Below are 20,331 nucleotides of genomic sequence, written 5' to 3'. Positions count from 1 at the left end.
CTGCAAGGCAGATCCCTGTCTTCTCCTTTGATTAACCTTGGTCTACACCCTCAGGGTAGAGGCCAGCAAAAGCTCCCTTGGCCTTGTCCATTTCTGCTTGCAGCGCTGGACAAGATCTTTAGCTGCAGGAACCCCAACCTCAGGCTGCTGCTCAGGGAAGAGTGGTGGAGAATACCCAAATTGTCACTTGAATGGTGACATCCCTTGCACCAAATGCCGTAAAATGTAGTGGGTAACCTCTGCCCACATCAAATGGTCCTTCTGAGGCCAGGCATCTTAGGGTTCATTCCAAATATTGATTGACCCACTCAGTCTGGCAGTTGAACTGTATGTAAAACCCAGTGGAGAGACTTGCTGTTGCCCCAATCAGTTTACAGGACGCCCTCCAGAAACGTGATGCAAATTGTGGGCTGCTATCTGTAACTATGTCCACTGGAAAACCATGGATTCTGATGACCTGGTGCAGGACTATTTCAGCCGTCTCCACTGCAGATGGTAGCTTGTCCAAGGCAATGAATCTGCAGGCCTTTGAAAGCCGATAGACGATTACCATGATGGCGGTCTTCCCCTTGGAAGGCTGAAGACCTGTGACAAGGTCCATGGAGATGTGCGCATGGTCTGTCCGGAAGCCCTTGCGGTTGGATACAGGGCTCCTTGTTCTGGGCACACACCTCGCATGCCTGCACGTATTGTTCAACCTCTTTTGCTATTCCAGGCCACCAGTACCTTCTCTTGATGAACTCGAGGGTCCTGGCAATCCCTGGATGAGCAGTCATTCTCGATAAATGTCCCCACTGGCGTACCTGTGACCTGATGGATCTTGGAACAAACAGTCGACCCAGACAACCATTCTTAGGAGTCTCCCCTTGTGTCTGGGCCTTGCAAACAAGCTCGTCAATTCCCCACCAGATTTGCTTTATCACCTTAGCTTGGGGCAAAATAGTGATGAGCTGCTCCTCTCCTTTGGGTTTGTCGATCTGACAAGGCAAGGCATCTGGTTTTTGATTCTTTGAGCCGGGTCAATAGTTCGGAACAAATTTAAAATGGTTAAAGAAAGAGACCACCTGGCTTCCCTGGAATTCAGTCTCCTGGTCATCTCAATATAAGCCAGGTTTTTATGGTCTGCCCAGACAATAAAGGGTTCTTGGCTCCCTCAAGCCAGTGACACCATTCCTCTGATGCCAACTTAACTGCTAGTAGCTTCCGATTCCCGATGTCATAGTTTCTCTCTGCCAGGGATGTGGAGAAGAATGCACATGGGTGGAGTTTACTGTCTGAAGGTGACCACTGAGACAATTCTGCACCCACTCCGATATCCAAAGCACCCGCCTCCACGATGAAGGCAAGCTCCAGGTTAGGTGAAACCAAGATGGGAGCTGCCTGGTGTGAACTGCTGTTTAATCATTTAATCGCTGTAAACATTGCCTCTGCTGCAATAGTATAAGACAAAGGGGCCCGTGGATTTCTTGGAGCCGACAACAAAGCTGCTGCTGATGAACTTCTGGTAAAAGTTCGGAAATCCCAGGACTCGTTAGACTTGTTTGACACTGGATGGTTGTGGCCAATCTCTGACTGCCTGGATCTCCGTAGGGTCCATTTTGAGATTGCCAATGGAGATGATAAAACCCAAAATTGAAATGGTCGTCATGTGAAATTTGGACTTCTCCAGCTTGACATAAAGTCTATAGTCAAGAAGACTCTTTAAAATGTCCCTGATGTGGGCGACACGCTCCTCTATGGACTTTGTGAAGATTAGGATATCATCCAAGTAGATGAGGGTATGGTTATGGAGAGTATGCCAGAGCACATAGTTTATAAAGGCTTGGGAAACTGCTGGAGCGTTCGCAAGGGCAAAGGCATAACTGGGCACTCTTAGTGCCACATGGGTATGTTGAATGCAGACATCTCATCTTCAGTAAGATGAAGGAGCTGAGTGTGGTCTTCCGGAAGGGTAAGATGAAGGAGCACATACCAATCCTCATAGGGGAATCAGGAAGTAGAGAGAGTGAGCAGTTTCAAGCTCCTGGGTGTCAAGATCTCTGAGGAGCTAACCTGGTCCCAACATATTGATGCAGTTATAAAGAAGGCAAGACAACAGCTATACTTTATTAGAGTTTGAAGAGATTTGGTATGTCAACAAATACACTCAAAATCTTCTATAGATGTATTGTGGAGAGCATTCTGACAGGCTGCATCACTCTCTGGTATGGGGGAGGGCGCTACTGCACAGGACCAAAAGAAGCTGCAGAAGATTGTAAATTTAGTCAACTCCATCTTGGGTACTAGCCTACAAAGTACCCAGGACATCTTTAACGAGTGGTGTCTCAGAAAGGCAGCGTCCATTATTAAGGATCTCCAGCACCCAGGGCATGTCCTTTTCTCACTGTTACCATCAGGTAGGAGGTACAGAAGCCTGAAGGCACACACTTAGTGATTCAGGAACAGCATCTTCCCCGCTGCCATCTGATTCCTAAATGGACATTGAACCCTTGGACACTACCTCACTTTATTTTAATATATAGTATTTCTGTTTTTTGCACGATTTTAATCTATTCAATTTTCATATACTGCTGAATAAGATTTACTTATTTATTACTATTATTTTTTTTATTCTATATTATGTATTGCATTGAACTGCTGGTTCTAAGTTAACAAGTTTCACGTCATTTGCCGATGATAATAAACCTGATTCTGATTCTTTTATACAGACTCGATTGTATGCACTCCACAGGTCTAGCTTAGTGAATACACTTGCCCCTTGGAGAATCTCAAAGGCGATATTAATGAGCAGAAGGGGGTAATGATTCTTGGCTGTTATACAGTTTAATTATCTATAATCAATACATGGCTGCAAAGTCCTACCCTTCTTTTGTATGAAGAAGAAGTCTGCATTGGCTGGTGAAGTAGAGGGCCAAATGAATCCCATAGCAAGAGCCTCCTTTATATATTCTTCCATTGTGTACAATCTACCCCGAGGAGAACAAGTACCAGGCAGAAGATCTATAGCACAGTCGTAGGGTCGGTGTGATGGAGGAGTTGAGGCCTTTCCCTTGCTGAAGACCTCTTCCAAGTCCTTGTATATGGAAGGAACTTCAACTGGTCTGGGTGTTGTAAATTCTTCTGAACCCTCCCTCAAGGACGACTCCTGAGGCTTCTTAGGTGGGAGGGGTGGTTTGACTGACCTCCAAGTCACCTCCCTAGGTTCACTAGGCTCTGTTGTGTCCTCAGGCGATGGCAACGAGGTGTTACAGATGGTTCTTGAGCCCCTGGGAACAGGCTCCAAGGGTCTGCATTTAGGAGTCTTACCTTTAGTCGGGACCTTTCGGTTGGATCCCTAGGGCTTGCTGGTTGGTGGTCTTGGGAGAATCTGGGGTTTGGAATACCATGCCGCAAACATACCCTCTTACAGTAACCGGATCAAGCAATGATTCTCCCCTCCATCCAGACCACAGATCGGTTATGCTGAAACAGCTAAGGGTGCCTGAGGATCAGGGGTATGAGTGGTGAGTCAATGATGTAGAAATTAATGTCCTCCACATGATCCCCTATCCTCATCTGCAAGACCACAGCCTGTTGCTGAATCTGTCTGGAACCTAGACATCGGCTGTCTAAGACAGATGCAGACATAGACTAGCTCAACTCTCTCAACAGTATGTTGAGCCAACAGGTGGCTCATAAGTCCAGGAAATTACTGGCTTCCCCAGAGTCTACAAAAGTTTCACCTGTTATTACCCCAGGAGATCTCTGTCTTCATCGTGATGCCCAAGTAAATAGAGTTGGGAGTGGTGTCTGCTTCTGTCACAGTCCCCTCAATATTGGACAATCTTAGCAGTTCTCCCAATGGCTGCAGCTTCAGGCATTTGTCCAGCAGGTGACCTGCTTCCCCGCAGTGACAGCGGCAGCCTTGATTCTGACGCCAGGACCTCTCAGCAGAGACCCTTAGTTAATCGAGCTGCATGGCTTGGCCGAGTCCCTAGCGGGAGGTGGGTTGGTCATGGTCCGAGTTTGGCGGGGGGGTGTGGAACCAGGATGGCTTGAGGCTGGGGTCAGGCTAGCTGTCTTATGCCTCTTAATATGGTCCCTCTTACACTCCGCCAGACAATTGTTGAGGCAGATTGATTGATCAATGAGGATCTTTAAGTCCCATGCTGGCTCTCCCAAAGCGATAGCATCCTTTAGCTTGTCCCAGAGTCTATGCTGTATAGAGTGGCCAAGGCTTCCCTGTTCCAACCACTCTCTTGGGCCAAAGTCCGGAACTCAATAGCGTAGTCGGCCGCTGACCATCCACCCTGTTGATTCTTCTTCAAGCAGTCTGATGCTTAGCTGGCTGCTGCGGGATGATGGAACACCTTCTGCAGGGCCAAGCAGCCATGCATTCCTCCGAGTCTGAGCAAACCTCTGACCTTGGTTCCTAACGCGTGGTGGCCCAGGCCATTGCTGCTCCAGTCAGAAGAGAAATTATGAAGGCCAACTTTCCGTGCTCTGAAGGGAACCAGGATGGCTGGAGATCAAATACTAATGAGCATTGGGTGAGGCAGCCACGGCGAGAACCCAGGTCACCATTGAATCTTCCTAGGGTTGGAAGATGTAGTGGCTCCCCAGAATGACTGTCTGGCTCTCCTGAGCGACTCTGGCTTCCTCCTTGCGAAAGTTGACAAACAGCAACCTGGAGGTCATGAATCCCTGGAAATCCTCTCACTACGGCTAGCCACAGCAGACAGAAGACTCTGATACAGCACTGGGTCCATGTAGGCTCAACTGTACTGTGACGAGAGACCTTGATAAGGATGGTTAGGACCCAAATGCTTGAGTATCCAAGGCAAGGATCGAGAGACAGTTTAATAATGGAATGAAAACTGAGCACAAACAAAACACTAGATGATATGTCTAGTTTGGCTTACGATTGAGCACTGAGGCTCTGTTCAGGTGTGCTTTAAGATACTGAGTTCTTGACACCAAAACATGATTGCCAATTAGTGGGACGGTCCTGAAGCCTTAAGGGTGCCACACCAGCTAACCATACTCTGGAGAGTTAGACCATCTAAACCCTGGAAGCTGGTGCGGTGGGGGTGTCTAGTAACAGTTTCTTTATTACTATTTGTGTAAATCCTGGTACTCCCTGCGAAGATCAATACAGAAATATTTTCACTGTAGAAACTGCAGTATTCAGAGAATTGTCATAACATCACCTCAAAGACAGTTAAGGACAGTCAAGAAAAGCTTGTCTTAACAACATTCATATTTCATGAATTAATTTTTTAAAGGCAGTTTTAAAGGAGTATTTTTACTCATTTGACAGGAAATCAAATAGGCAGATGTGAGTATTTTTGAGAGGACTCTAGATAAGAATGAGAAGAGAACAGAGGTTATGTTGAGATCATTAGATGAAAGGTGAGATGAGCTGTAACTGGAGCATAAAACATAGTCGTAACTGGTTGAGATAATCTTCCTTGTCTTTTGTCCTTCCAGATGAAAATGGAATTGTTTTTGAAACTGAGGTGGACAAAGTGGAGATTGATAGACTTCTTGAATTCAACAAACAGAATGGTTCTCCAGCTTCTGAAATTGCAGGGCTTTTTAAATTGTCATCCAGAATGGCAAAGAATGATGTATGTATTCATACCTTCTTCATTTACTGGTTGTTTTTCATTCAGTTTCAACAACTTGTCTTTAATATTAACTGAAGTTGGCACGGTCCTTTATGAGGCAAGTTGTCTTGCATATTCAGGGTAGGCAGGGAAAGCTTGTCTGCTCTGTATTGGTGGAGTTAATTGTGAGGCTGTGAAAGACGGGGGTTAGGGTAATGTCCAGGCAAAGATAGTTTTACAGATAATGTGCGGACAATCTATGTAAGAAAGGCCCTTGAAGAAAGGTCTTTGAAGAACATAGCTTTCCTTTGTACAGCAGGGGACCAGAGCCTTTTGATACATCAAGACAAGGATGCAAATGAAGGATTCTAGGGTCAGTTACTTTCCTAATTGTTAAGTATTATTGGTCTTTAACATGGAGATTCTATTGGCTATTAATATCTGGATTCCTTAGTTTGAATGGTGGTTGATTTTGCAAACAAGGAATTTGAACATACACAAGATTACCAACTGGTCAATATTCAAGTATATCTACTGGTCAGTTTTTGTATAAAAATGCTATTTCTTTATTCAAACTTCAGAACAGCCCGGTGACAGAGGCCATGTTCTGCTTGTGCACAAGTACATAAAGTGTGATTGAGGAACAAGTGTGAGTTTCAGAGTCCAGTAAATCAGTGACAACAAACTAAATGATCACTAAATAAAAGAATGTCATTATTTAATCAAAAGCAGAAATCTCAAATCAATCAACCCTGAAAAGTCAATCAAACATAACGTTTTACATTGTTGCAGCCTAAGCTGCTAAATATTTATAAATTCTTTTATTGTTTCATATGAATGAAAATGCTGAACCCTTTCAGACTGTGTACTACTATGATATTGCTTTTCATATGTATGGTATATAGTGTTATATAAAAGGAAATAATGTGGCATTTGTTGCCACGGGTCAAGTCATTGGGTGTATTTAAGGCAGAGATTGATAGGTATCTGAGTAAACGGGGCATCAAAGGTTATGGTGAGAAGGCGGGGGAGTGGGACTAAATGGGAGATTGGATCAGCTCATGATAAAATGGCGGAGCAGACTTGATGGGCCGAATGGCCGACTTTTGCTCCTTGGTCTTATGGTCTAATTCACAAATCTGAATACAAGTAAAATTAAAGATTAGTTTACTTACATTCCTATCACAGTTTTTACACATAGATAATATTCTATATTATGTACTCATTACTTTTTTGCATGAGCGTCAATAACAATTTATTTTTAACCGCCCCAATGGTTCAGAAATTTTATTCAGGAAGCACTGAGGAGTATTGTCACAGGATTTTTAATTCCATCTCTTATCTAATTGTAGTTCAGGCATTACAGTTAGCCAAAGCAAAATCAAAATGAAGCTCCTGAACCCAAACATTTTTACTGTAAGTGAACATTTATTTAGCGCAGAATAGGTTACTCCAGCCCTTCGAGCAGCGCTGCCCAGCAACCCCTGGTCAATTTACAATGACCAATTAACCTATCAACCAGTATGTCTTTGGACTGTGGAAGGAAACTGGAGCACTCAAGAGTAAACACACATGGTCACGGGGAGAACATACAAACTCCTTACAGACTGCGGCGGGAATTGAACCGCGGTAGCTGGTACTGGGAAGTGTTGTGCTATCCACACTACCGTGCCACCCCAACTCGTGCGGATTCTAGTGGGAGTCGAGATCCATTTTACCTATGATACTCTTTTCTCTTGGAGTTGAAGACTTTTACTTACATTCACTCTCCAGACTCACATATGTGTACAATGTTTAACATATAGCATTATCTGGAGGAATAAGGTTTGAACAACCTAATATCATTGCTCATTATGTTTTTATGACTTTAACTTGAATCTACAGTAGAAGAGTTAATGAAACCCAATTTTAGCTGTGCCCAATAGAGGAGGGCAAATTGAAAGCAAAGGAATTCCCACAATTATGAGCACACCATTCAATGTTTTTGAAAGTTGACCCAAGAAAAAAATTACCTTAATACTTTTTGATGGGAATATTATATGGCATTTAATGCAGCCAAAGGACAAGATAAGAGGAAGATAATTACCATGACCTTTATTGACCAATCTGTTGTAATTATACATTATCCACATATTTTGGTTTCATAACACCTCAAACTTCTTCCAGGGGATATTTTAAACGTAATAATATTTCATTTGATTTCTTGTTTTATTACAGCAACTTAAAATGGTTTTCATTGGTAGAAGATTAAGAACTAAAAGTGACCTGAGTATTAAAATGTATGAAGAAGAAATTCAGGTATGAGAATTATAACATGCTATAAGCTATACTGTATTTGCCACATAAACAAATCCGTTAGATCAGTTGAGTTGTTAAAGCATATTTAAAATGGGAGTAATTTTGTGGAATACTCTTCATAAAGAATTAATTGTTTCATTCAGGAAGTATGGAGATCGATAGAGGTATGTGATAGCTATTGCCTAATAAATGTCCATGGAACTTCAAATGGATAAGCATGTTTTATTACTCAATTTAATTTCATGAAGGCCACTGTATTTAAAAGGACACTTTAATTACCAACCTATTCAGTTATGTCGCCATTTTAGTAGCTCATTTCTTATACAATCCAAAACAATAAAATATATCTTTTTCCACAGGAATGGTATGAAGAGCATGCTCGAGTAAACCAAACACGGCATGACCAGCCACTGGAATGTATTTTGAATTCTAGCACTCATTTGCCTTCTGCAGAACTACGACAGCGATCTCAGACTGTAACTTAGAAACATAACCAACTTGTCCACTATGCAATAATTATTCAGTATTATTTTGTATCTAGTGATTTGCACGTATGCACTTGACCTACTGCATTGGCAGAATCCCGATTTCTGGAAGGGGCTAGACTGCTAGGGGTATGGTAGCCACATTAATCAAAAATTCTGATCTGATCACTTTCCTCAGTGGTAAGTTATATTTGTCAGAAGATATGTACTGTTAAGTCTTTAACATTACATTAATATTAAGCTTATAGCAGCTTTATTTCATACTGGATTTTATAATCATACTCTGTGGATAGCTGATAGCAGTATTTTGATGTAAAACCCCCACAACCAGTGTTTTTTTAAAAATCGCATCAATTCTCAGTATGTCTTTAAAACGTACCGTGCATAAACATTTTTTGCCTGAGAAATCTAATTCTCAGAGGTTCTTCTATTTGTAAGCCATAGTATTAAAAACAGGGAGCAAGGTGAACTTAAATGGAACATTAGTCTAACCTTAATATCGAACTGTAGTGACTTCAGAGGCTGTTGCCACTACGTCTGGGCATATATACTAAGGTTTCAATTTGTAGTTTTTGGAAGTTCTGTGTTAGTGAGATTATGTTTTTATTTAATTGTTCTATAAATTTCCATTGAATTCAAGCCTGCTTAATGCTGCACATCATATCAGTTTTCAGTTTGTAGTACTCCTCTGATTGTAACACGTTTTTGCAAAATTCTGTTTGTGTAAACATTCCGCTGTTCTGATTCACTTGTCTTAAATTAGTTGATCAGATTTACTACTGAATTACCTGGAGAAATGCTTCTTTAATTGTAGTTTTTATGTTTATAATGTTATTGTGTGTTAGTGAAGCTCACAAGAGTAACCCAGTTAAGTTATTCATTTGGGTACAAAGTGCCATTTCCAGCCACCAAAAGTGTAATCAATGATAAAGTGATAATGCTGAACTGGTTATTTACTGTTGAAGAGAAAGGCTGCAAGGCCTTTCACAGTAGTAGCGTAAATCTTTTGCAATTTTGTTTAATGAAGTAACAATAGAAAACATGATCAGATATTCTACAGGTCATTGTGAAGGTACGAGGGGCAGAAGCCAGAAAGGAATTAAAGCATTATAGGAATGAAATGGTCTTCCAGAGATTTGTTTGATTTGGACATTGACATTGGTCAGGGCATGAAGGGATACAGGGAGAAGGTAGGAGATTGGGCTGAGAGGAAAATGGAACAGCCCTGATGAAATCGTAGAGTATGGTCTAATCCTGCTCCCCTGTCTTATGGTCTTGATGAAGGAATTTTCTCTCTCTTGTATTACCCAAAACTAGGGTAAGATTTCATGACAACAGTGTTAACTTTGAAAATGACCAGGCAAAATAACATTTTTTGTCATCTTTATTTGTGAGCTTAAGATTTAGACATAATGTGATAATAAAAATCTAAACATCATTACCTTTTGACAATAATCTGGTGACAGTTTAGTTATGTAGTGTGCATTGACCTAATTTTTTTTAATATAAATTGCTAAACTATGACAGCAAATGCCATAGATAATAAATAATCAAATTCAATTCCATGTGCTGGGTAATTATCAAGGAGAATTGTGTTTGTTCACAAAAATGTAATCTCTTATCAATTCAAAATATACAGTATTAAGCCACAAGCTGCAAATTAGATGGCTGCAGCAATCACTGATTTAAATTTATTCACACAGTATTGTCAATATTAACCAAAAAAAACAAGTCACATTTAATGGAAGGATGAGTACATAATATTTTCAAATCTGGAATTAGGAGTTCAAATTTATGGTGTACAAACATGTATATTAATCATTTAGATGTTGATTTCTGATGCAAAATAACCTTAAGACCTAAGAGCACAGTTAGTCTATTTGGCCCATGGAGTCTACTCTATCATTCCATCATGGCTGATTTATTATCCTTTTCAACCCCATTTCCTGCCTTATCTCTGCAACTTTGGCACCCTTACTAATCAGGAACCAGTCAAGCTTCATTTTAGATATACCACATGACTTGGCCTTCACAGCCTCTATAGCAATGAATTCCACAGATTCACCACCTCCTGACTAAAGAAGTTCCTCCTGGTCTCTGTTCTATAGGGATATCCCTCTATGCTGAGGCGATGCCCTCTGGTTCACTACAGGAAACATCCTCTGCACCACGGATTCCCAAACTGGGGTCCATGGCATAAAGAGGGTTGTGAACAACCTGTTCTACATGTCCAGTATCTAGCCTTTTCAATATTCAATAGGTTTTAATGAAATTCCCCCTCAGTCTTCTAAATTCTAGCAAGCATAGGCCCAGAGCAATTAAATACTTGTCATACATAAACCCTTTCGTTCCCAGGATCATTCTCATGAATTTCCACCAGTTCCGCTCCAATACCAGCACATCATTTCTTAAACAAGAGGCCCAGATCTGCTCACAGTACACCAAAGGCAGTCTGACCACTGCCTTATAATGTAAATTGTAATTGCAAAGACATACCTTTTTTAAACAAAAAATGATGTGGGTCTAATTTCTTTACTCCTGCCATATAGTAACAAAAACTAAAAGGGTGTCTTCCAAGAATAACCTTAGTTTCAGGAAGGATGTCGATTATGTAGTATTCACACCTCTCGTGCATCCAGCTTGACTCTACCTCACCCACCCCCAAACAAGATCTTCTTGCCCTTTTCTTTTGTCTGTTTCCATCTATCACCCATAGGAAGTCTCCCAACTCTATCCCTCTGCCACATGGCTCCATCTGCCCACAATCCTTCACTCCAGTCATCACCTTACCAGCCACTGCCTCACCAGTCCCTCTCCCATTTACACTAGTTATCCTCCCTCAGTCCTGACACAGGGACTCAACTTGAATCATTGACTATTCCTTTGCCTCCACAGATGCTAGCTACCCTGCTGAGTCTCTCCTGCAGTTTGTTGTTTTATTTTCAAGCTTCCAGGTCCCAGCATCGACAGTCTTGTTGATCTGATTAAGAGCTATGGGGAGTCCATGCAAAACCAATTTAGTTGGTCCCACTCCTCTGCCTTATCCCCATGGCCCTGCAAATGTTCTCCCTTTTGGATACTTACCAATTCCTTTTTGAATCATTTAATCCTGGTTTTGTATTCCAGATTCCAATCTCTCACCTCACAATGTAAAATCTTCATGTCGCATTTGAGAGTCACTTGCATTCTATATTGAATGGGAACAGGATTTCTGTCTGCCTAATTTGTCTATACCATTTATAGAAAAATGATTTAATTTAAAATTATTGTAATAGGAACACATTACAGATTAAAACTACCCTTGTAGTTTATCCACCATGTGATAAATACTGCTTTAAGCATCGTTGTGAAGTTGCTGTAGTAGTATCTATTTGTTGTTGATATCAATAGATAGACTATTAACCTCAAGTATTAATCCAGTCATTGTCTATGTCAGCAGTCCCAAAGTAATATTGTATATTGTCACTTGAAAGGATCAGTTCAGCTGCAATTCAACTTTAAATATTTAAACAAATTTCAATGGTAAATGAATGCTATTAATATTTAATTATGTACTTACATACATCAAATTTTAATTTCCATTCTTCTCCTGCAGAGAACCAAAACTTGCAAAAGTTGACCCAAGGTCTAGAGGGCTAGCCCCACACTAAACTAAAAAGCACAATTCTAATAATTGTCTGGTTATTCCTTAAAATTACAGTTGGGTTTGTACATATTAAGCATTTAAATATGTGCTATAGTTTAGTGATAACAATTTATAAGTTTTTATTTGAGGAGTTTAATGAGAATAAAACACAAGAACAGGGTTAGGCCATTTGGCCCACTGAGTCACTCTGCCATGCGATTATGGCTAATTTATTTTCTCTCTCAAACCCACTCTCCTAACTTCTCCCTGTAACTTTTGACTCCCTTACTATTCGAGAATCCATCAACTTCCACTTTAAATATACCCAATGAGACATGCTCAACAGCTGTCTATGGCAATGAATTCAACACCCTCTGGCTAAAGAATTCCTCCTCATCTCTGTTCGAAAGGGATGTTCTTCTATCTGAGGCTGTGACCTCTGGTCCTAAACTCTCCCACTATTGGAAACTTATTTGTGTCCATTCTAGTCCCTTTAATATTCAATAGGTTTCAATGAGATCCCCTGTCATCCTTTTAAACTGAGTACAGACCCAGAGCCCTCAAACACTTCTCATATAGTACACCAAGTCGGCAGCATTTGACAGACCAACCATTGCAATGTTGAACTATTCACATTAATTAAAATTGAGAGAATGAGCTAATCTTTTAGATTAGGCCATCAATCTCTCTTTAACAAAAAATACTTGGACTTAATCTAACCTGGCTGACCAAACTAATTCCTGCATTTGTTTTCAGAGTTCCAATGTTCACCAAATTGTGTTTTTGTAATAAAACAAAGAAACAAGTGCACTAATTTTATGCAGAAAGTAATTAGAGTTTATTTTTGTAAATTGGAGCTCCTCTTCTCAGGTTTTCAAAGTGAATTACAAGCTTGATCATGCATGTCTATATAGAATAGTTAGATTGTCCCATGAATAATTATATTACATCAATATATAACATTTGTTGAGTGATCAAGGAGTTGTTACCTGTTGTAGTTTCAAAAGGAGAAAACAGAAGATTATTTGAATTGTCTTTGGCTACTGTGTTTTAAGTAATTTCTCTTCAGTGCCCTCTGCTTACATTTTAATTTCAGCTTAATTCTCATTGTAGGCATATTTTTCCATTTAACGATGGAACTCTCTGACAGTAGCAGTAACAAAATATTCTTGTAGACTGCCAAAAATGCAGCAAAACAGAAAAAAAATAATACTCGAGCATTATTTGACTCAAGATTCCAGGGACCAAGCTTACTATTTTCTCAAATTTACATCAAAAATAGGCAACAGCCATAAATCTGGACAATAACATTTTCACCAATGTGACAGTTCAAACCAATTCAATTTTTAACTTAAACACTGTGTCTGAACCTGGAATAGCACTGCACATACAGAAAGAAATACCTGGCCAGGCAGATGCTGACAAAAAAGATTAATTCAAGTAGATGTGCAAAATATTAACGATAACCTTACAGACATTAACAGTTTTGGTTTATTTTCAAGGTTATCCAGAATATTAAAATAGTATCACACATCAAAGTTGTAAATTGGAGCTCCTCTTCTCAGGTTTTCAAAGTGAATTACAAGCTTGATCATGCATGTCTATATAGAATAGTTAGATTGTCCCATGAGACCCTTCGAAGGGTCTCGGCCTGAAACGTCGACTGTACCTCTTCCTAGAGATGCTGCCTGGCCTGCTGCGTTCACCAGCAACTTTGATGTGTGTTGCTTGAATCTCCAGCATCTGCAGAATTCCTGTTGTTTGCGTTATTAAAATAGTATGCTGCCTATTTTCCTTTATCTGCACTCATTCAAATTTGGTATGTGTATTAAAGCTGTATTTTACTGCAATTAAGTTGAATTTGTAATTTAGATTTCAGAGTACTGTAATTCAAAATAAAAATGCTCTACAAAGTGTGCTTAAGTCAGTTTCCTCATTTCCAAACGTTAAAAAATCCATCTGACTTAACAAGCCTGTAAAGCTCCGCTGAATTTCGTGATTACAAACAATAATTTAAACATTCTACCATTAGCATCTATGGCTTAACCAGACTGTCCCTTTGCAATCCAGTTTCCTACTGGAATTCACCCCTCCACCTGCAGAGGTTCCTGAAATCTATCTCACAGCAATAAACTTGGTCAATCTCCACTCATATCTCATTGAAGTTTGTTTGTTAATACTCTTATCAGGGATATAGGGATACAGATCTGAGAATGGATAGCCACTTGATTTTCAGTATGCATCTGCTTATATAAAAAAAACACAAGACAGTGCAGCATATTGATACTGCACGTTTGCAAGATAACTCAACTTATTGTGTGATTTTATTACCAATGTTACAATGTAATTAAAGGGGGACTTGAGAGGGGAAAACATGTTCTCTCCATCTACCCTCCTGGGAGAATAATCTCAAATCTTAAAATGCCCATTAGCAGGCCAGCAATCAAAGCTCAAGGGTTCATACAGGCTGGTTCTAGTTAATGATGGACTCTTGTATTCAAATGGGGAAATTTTATTCTTCACACTGTTGGAGAGGGAAAGCCACTAGGTGCTGAAATCAGCATTAGTAGAGTGAAGAAAGGAGGGACAGAAGCACTCCAGAAAGAGAATAAGCCAAAAAAAAAAATCTGGGTAGAGTGCTATGTTCCAGTGCTTTTAACCATTCTAATTGGGATTCCAAGTACTATTATTAGCAAGGAGTGCTGGAAAGGAGGTGGAATATTATGAAAACTATTAGACAGCAACTGCTAACTAAGCTTTTGGTTGGAGACTTGCGCATAGTGGTATATACCAATTACCTAGACCAAACAATGCATCCCAGAGAGGTTTTTAATGCTTTATCCAGTAAAGCATTAGCCAAATTGTGGAAAGCAAGAATCAACCATATCTGAAACTTCAAAATTTCTTGCACAAATGTTAAGCCACTTAGATTTAAATATTCAAGCAACCCAAAATTCACCGACTATACACAAAAAAATGCCATTGACCAGAAATATTTACTGCTTTTCTCTGCAGATAATGACTATCTCCAATATCTTAAACGACACTTCAAGACTTCCAACAACAGCAATTACATTTTAAAAAGACAACTATCCCATTGGTGTAATTAAGGTGGTGGTGGTGGGATGGAAGAAGAGGGAAAGAAATTTGTTCACACCACCCATAGCATTATGTTGTGATCTTACATCTAATTCTCAAAAAAAGTGTGGAAATCCAAGCTCCATCCAAAGTGCTTTGTTTAAAAATAAATGAATTCACCTCATCTTGCAGAAATAGAAAATAAAGATGCATCAAACACCAACTGATAGTTATGTGGAAACACTTAAATAACATTTATTTCACAAGCAAAAAACTGTACAACAGCAATTTATCATGAAATTTAGTACTGAATTCAAGCATGGTGCACAGGCTGCACAAACTCTATACTATTAACGGGAACCCGTGCAGTAAAAGTCACTGGCATTAAAAAAAGGGTTGGGAACCCCTGCTCTACAGAAAAATCTTAATTGAAAATTCATTTCCCTTTGAAATGTCAAGCTTTTTTTTTAAGTTAACTACAACAGTGCAAAAAAAAGTGCCTAATTAATCAGAGTTCTTTAACTAGTGAAGTGCAAGATCAGGAGATCTGCCCCAACCCTCACCTAATCCAAGTGAGTGACTGAATTCCAGCTTCAGTAATAAAAGCTTGTGGCGAAAGCAGATGCTCTGTAAGGGGGTGGGGAAAAAAGTTTAAGCCTTGCAAAAGTAGCAAGGGTCCTTGCATTCCACTAGTGCTCAGTGATTTATGGTCCATAATCAAGTGAAGCAGCCTTATTTCATAGAATACTTGAATTTACTTCTCTTAAATCTCATGGACATAGAAACATCAAAACAAACTGGCAATTCTGTTGAACAAGAGATATGAAGTCAAAGTAATGTGCAAATTCTATTCAGTACCTTTCCCATCCACCTTTCATTTATAGTTTAGTTATCTGACAATACTATAATTTAAACAAATCTGTGTACAATATGTGCTGGAACAATTTACAATAACTCATTCAAGGGAAGCCTTATTTTAAATATGTATAATTTCAGCTTCAGTCAATAGTGCAATCATAACAAATAATATATAAAATGAAATAAGAACAATGCCATATGCCCGTGTGAATTTAAAACCTTGAAGTGGGATTAATACGAAGGACATTACAAGACTTAAGCCCAGTGATCCAACTAGAATCCAATCCAGGAGGCTGTCACGTTTGATCTGAGGGAGAAAAATGAATTATATAAATTTCTACTATTGCCAAAATTTACTACTATAAACCAACTAGGCTGTTGAAGATGTTTTAGTGTACAATCATATTTTCCTTTGGATATGAACCAAACTTAAGGATTTTATCCATTGATCATGGTTTGTTACGAGGAACTCTGCCAGAGACATCATGACGCAGTTATTAAGCATGTCTATCCAATACAAAAATCCTAGCAATTGACAGCTAAGGCAATAAGCCATTTCAAATCTACCAAATTTAAAGACACATCATTCACTTAAAAAGTTAATTTACTGCCAGTATCCAACTTTGAAACCATTCAGTGAATGCAGCTGCAATATTCAACAGATGTAACCAACTATAGCTGAGATACCGAGGTGCTTGGTTATGAACTGTAGCTTTTGATGGACTCAAGATCAAGGTCCCTTTGGGGGCTTTGCTGTTGCTTGCATGCTGGGGTGGTGTTTCTGCTGGTGCAAGTGGGAGGGGGGTGAGGGGGAAGGGAAGGGTCAATGCTTCTGCAGCATGTGCATGGGAGGGGGACTTTGATATATTACCATCATTCATTCTTTTGGGTTCCTTGTTTTGTGGACATCTCTGAAGAGTAAGAATTTCAGGTTGTATACTGTATACATTCTGATATTAAATTGAACCACTTTAAATGATTCAGTCATGTTAAGGTGAATTATATCGTCAACCCCAAGTTCAGGAAATAACACTTTTGAATGTCACACCTAATCCATAGGGGCATAACATTCATTTTAATCCACAGTTTCAATCTATAGGATCAAAATATTTTTCACTGCTTACTTCAATTGCTACTCAAGACCCATTTGATATTGTCCCCCTTTGCTCATTCCATTTTTAATTAGACATAGTACTTCCATTAATGTCCACTTCCTCCATTAGTTCCACTCACAACTGTTTCATCCTCGACCCCTCTTCATCTACAAAGCTTGCATCATCCAAAGTCATGGGAACAGCTTTTATTATACCTAGCTCTCCCCTTTCTTTGACTGCGTTCGCAAAGTTAGCCTTGTTTAACCTTCCATCAATCTATTGAGAAGCATTTCCAGAAGCCACCTACCAATCAGCACTCCTTTTCCAGTACGCTGCTCTTATCTTGAACAGTTTTAACTAGAGCAGGGCCACCAACCATTTCCTTTGGGTAATACTAATACCTTGGTAAACACGAAAACTTGTCTCAAGTGACTTTTATTCCCCTGGAGGATACCACTGGGATCATGACTTCCATTCCATACTCAACTTCTGATCAATCTGAATGCTACTGATCACATTTTATTCCAAACCAAGTCCCATTTGCCCTTTGCCCTAGTTTGGAAGTCCTGTACCCGCTTGATCCTAATCCAATTTTGCCCTAAATTTTAAATATCCCAAATTGAGTTGTTCTAAATTTTGACCAGCCCATTGCTCATATCTCCCCTCCTATGATATACCTATCGATTCTACCTCACGCACACAAGAGTTTCAAATTTATGATGGAAGACAATGTGAGGTTAAAACCAGTTTACATCTTCTTTTCAAAAACATAGAGACAAGGTACAATGTGTGTTCAAAGCAGGGATTGACACATACCTCAAGAACATTATTGTTGTAGGGCATTTGAATTAGAGAGCTTAGGCCTATACCAAACAACATGTCTACAATTGAATTAAGGAACCATACAACTTTGAACAGACTTTAGAATCCAAATACAGATGCCCCCAAAACAAAAAGGATACTAAATATTATCCCACCAAAGCACGCAGCAATAGCCATACGTGGATATCCTTGTCGGGCTACTGTGATGTCAGAGAACAAATCTGAAAAATAAGAAAATGTCACAGGAAACCAGTCTCAAGCTCATTCCCCCCCCCCCCATGAACATATCAAATTCAAATTTGATACGTACTGCGGCATTATAGAAATTCAACATTTGTGCATTATTCCCACCCCCCCCCCCAAGAAATGAAACTGCAAGCACAAAAAAAAATGCAATTCCTCTTCCTGATTCTGCATCTGACTGCCTTACCCAAAGGCAAGTGTCTGGGAGGGTGCAAATCCATGGTTAAAGGGCAACTTCCCCCCAACCTCACACACAAATTAAAAATTGGCTTAAGTCACCTTATTCCATATTTAAGATGCTGTGTACTTCAAGAACTTATGTCCTCACCCCCCCCCAACCATGCTACAAATATATTGATCAGAATCTGACCATTGTAAATCAGCCATCATTGCCTCCCTAACCAGACTAAACATACCTCCGATACTGTTTCCCCAGGCAAGTAACGTCAATCCCAGTACTGTATTACTTAGGTTAAAAATTATTCCAATGGAGCGCAAGAGATTGACAATCTCAATGGCTATACAGTTGATCAATACGATGCTGAAGAGAAACCCAATAAAAGCAAATGCCTGAAATGAAACAAATTTCTGTCAGATCTCTATGTACTGGATTCCAACTTTGGAGCAATGCAAGTCGTACATAAGCCTTCACACAAGCACTGATCCATGTCCAATTCCAACCAAAATCATGAATTTTAACATGTTAAGTGACAGCACAAGGTCAAAAGTGGGGATAGAAAGTCAGAGTTTGATTCTGTCGAATGCATTCCAAAAGTACAAAAAGATTTGTCAAGTGGATATTTGAATGTAACATTTGCAAATGAAATAAATTAAAAACTGGAAGTTTTCAAAAGATTAAAAACATAAGGATAATTAATACAAGGAATAGGTCAAGAACAACATATCTGGAGGGCTACAAAAACCTACAAACCAAGAATCTGTCTAAATTAGAGCTGAGAAAAATCAAGCTGAAATGTAGGATAAAGTAACACAACATTATTGAATAGAGGACAAAATGAATTAACAATGAACACCAAGGTAAATTGTTGCACTATAAAAATTTGCCACCAACTCATTGTAATTTCCTGCAAGAGGACCACAACTTTGTTGCAGGGTTTGGAGCTCATTTCCTGAATTGCAGGCATTTCCAAATTCACAGACATTTCCAGATTCCAGCAAGGAACTGGTTATGTTACAAACACAAGAAACCGTGCAGATGCTGGAAATCCAAACAACACATACAAAACGTTAGAGGAACTCAGCAGGCCAGGTAGCACCCATGGAAAAAAAAAGTAAACTGCTGAAGTTTCAGGCAGAGACCCTCAGGTTGTGTTTGTAAAGATTGCACTGACTTCCTCCAACAGAGAAGGAATTTTTAAGAATGCAACTGGGAAAACATGAGTAAAGCCATCTGGTGGATATTTAGATTGGAGCCAAGTCTCAACATGGAAATCAAATACTGCCTCAGTATTGTATAATACACAATCATTCAAAAAGCAGCTTTATAAAAATCTGGATTGATAGCTTACACAGTGAAACTTTGGTGGTTCCTCATTCTTTGTTGAGAAGAAAACTATAGATGCCAAGATCAACGAAATCACCAGAGTAAGACTCCATACAGGAAGGTGGCCATGGATGAGTAGTAATCCATCTAACCAAAAAAGTTAAGCGATCTCACATGAAAACAATACTGCTGTAAGAATATATAAATTAGAAATGGATCATATAATTAATGACTAGTGCAGCATATTAAAGCTCAATGACAAAATACCATTTTATATCTACAAGAAGAAACAGCAATTGGCCATTAAGATACACCCATTTCTCCATTCCCAATCAAACCGGTTCTACTATTGCACAAATAACCTTGCCTGGTGTTCAGCTTTCCATCTGATAATCATGTGTTCAGATCCTTGAGTATCCAAACTTGTTTTGATTATACTCACCAAGCCTTCCCAAACCTCAGCATTATAGTTTCATAAATTTACAATCCAAATTAGGCTGTGGGTCCGCCTTACTCTTCATAAGGCAAATTTCGTGTACCAGAGGGTAAATTTGTGCTTAAAACAAATACATGAAGCACACAAGACAAGCCCAAAAAACACGTTTGTCCTTCAGACACAGAAGCCCAAATGGTACTTCAGCTGTCATCTTGGAGCCCTGTGTAAGGAAACTGTGTTAATCCCCAAGAAGAATAAATTAATTACGGTAAGTGGACTGTTGCTATCATACATCCTTGC

The 20,331-nt window shown here is 39.5% G+C and overlaps 2 protein-coding genes across 6 annotated transcripts in view; one reads left to right on the top strand and one right to left on the bottom strand.

The window, feature by feature from the left end:
* Positions 1-13,910, top strand: part of tpcn1 (two pore segment channel 1) — a 94,459-nt gene extending 80,549 nt beyond the window's left edge. Inside the window, exons 25-27 of the mRNA XM_072247850.1 lie at positions 5,470-5,609; positions 7,806-7,886; positions 8,246-13,910. Coding sequence (XP_072103951.1) covers positions 5,470-5,609; positions 7,806-7,886; positions 8,246-8,371 — 347 coding nt within the window. The 3' untranslated portion in view covers positions 8,372-13,910. The remainder of the gene's footprint in view (positions 1-5,469; positions 5,610-7,805; positions 7,887-8,245) is intronic.
* Positions 12,725-20,331, bottom strand: part of slc8b1 (solute carrier family 8 member B1) — a 34,649-nt gene continuing 27,042 nt past the window's right edge. For 4 of the 5 annotated variants that reach the window (XM_072247853.1, XM_072247851.1, XM_072247852.1 and 1 more), the window contains exons 12-16: positions 19,621-19,742; positions 18,508-18,661; positions 17,989-18,069; positions 17,843-17,907; positions 12,726-16,239 (exon numbers count right to left, since the gene is read on the bottom strand). In XM_072247853.1, the coding sequence (XP_072103954.1) occupies positions 16,051-16,239; positions 17,843-17,907; positions 17,989-18,069; positions 18,508-18,661; positions 19,621-19,742 (611 nt within the window). In that variant the 3' untranslated portion in view covers positions 12,726-16,050. Of the gene's footprint in view, positions 16,240-17,842; positions 17,908-17,988; positions 18,070-18,507; positions 18,662-19,620; positions 19,743-20,331 lie in introns of all 5 variants that reach the window. The other variant, XM_072247856.1, reaches the window with a different exon arrangement.

This window comes from Mobula birostris, chromosome 31 (assembly GCF_030028105.1).
Source record: "Mobula birostris isolate sMobBir1 chromosome 31, sMobBir1.hap1, whole genome shotgun sequence".
Lineage (NCBI taxonomy): Eukaryota > Metazoa > Chordata > Chondrichthyes > Myliobatiformes > Myliobatidae > Mobula > Mobula birostris.
Note: the sequence above shows the minus strand (reverse complement) of the source record. Positions and strands in the feature narration are given on the sequence as shown.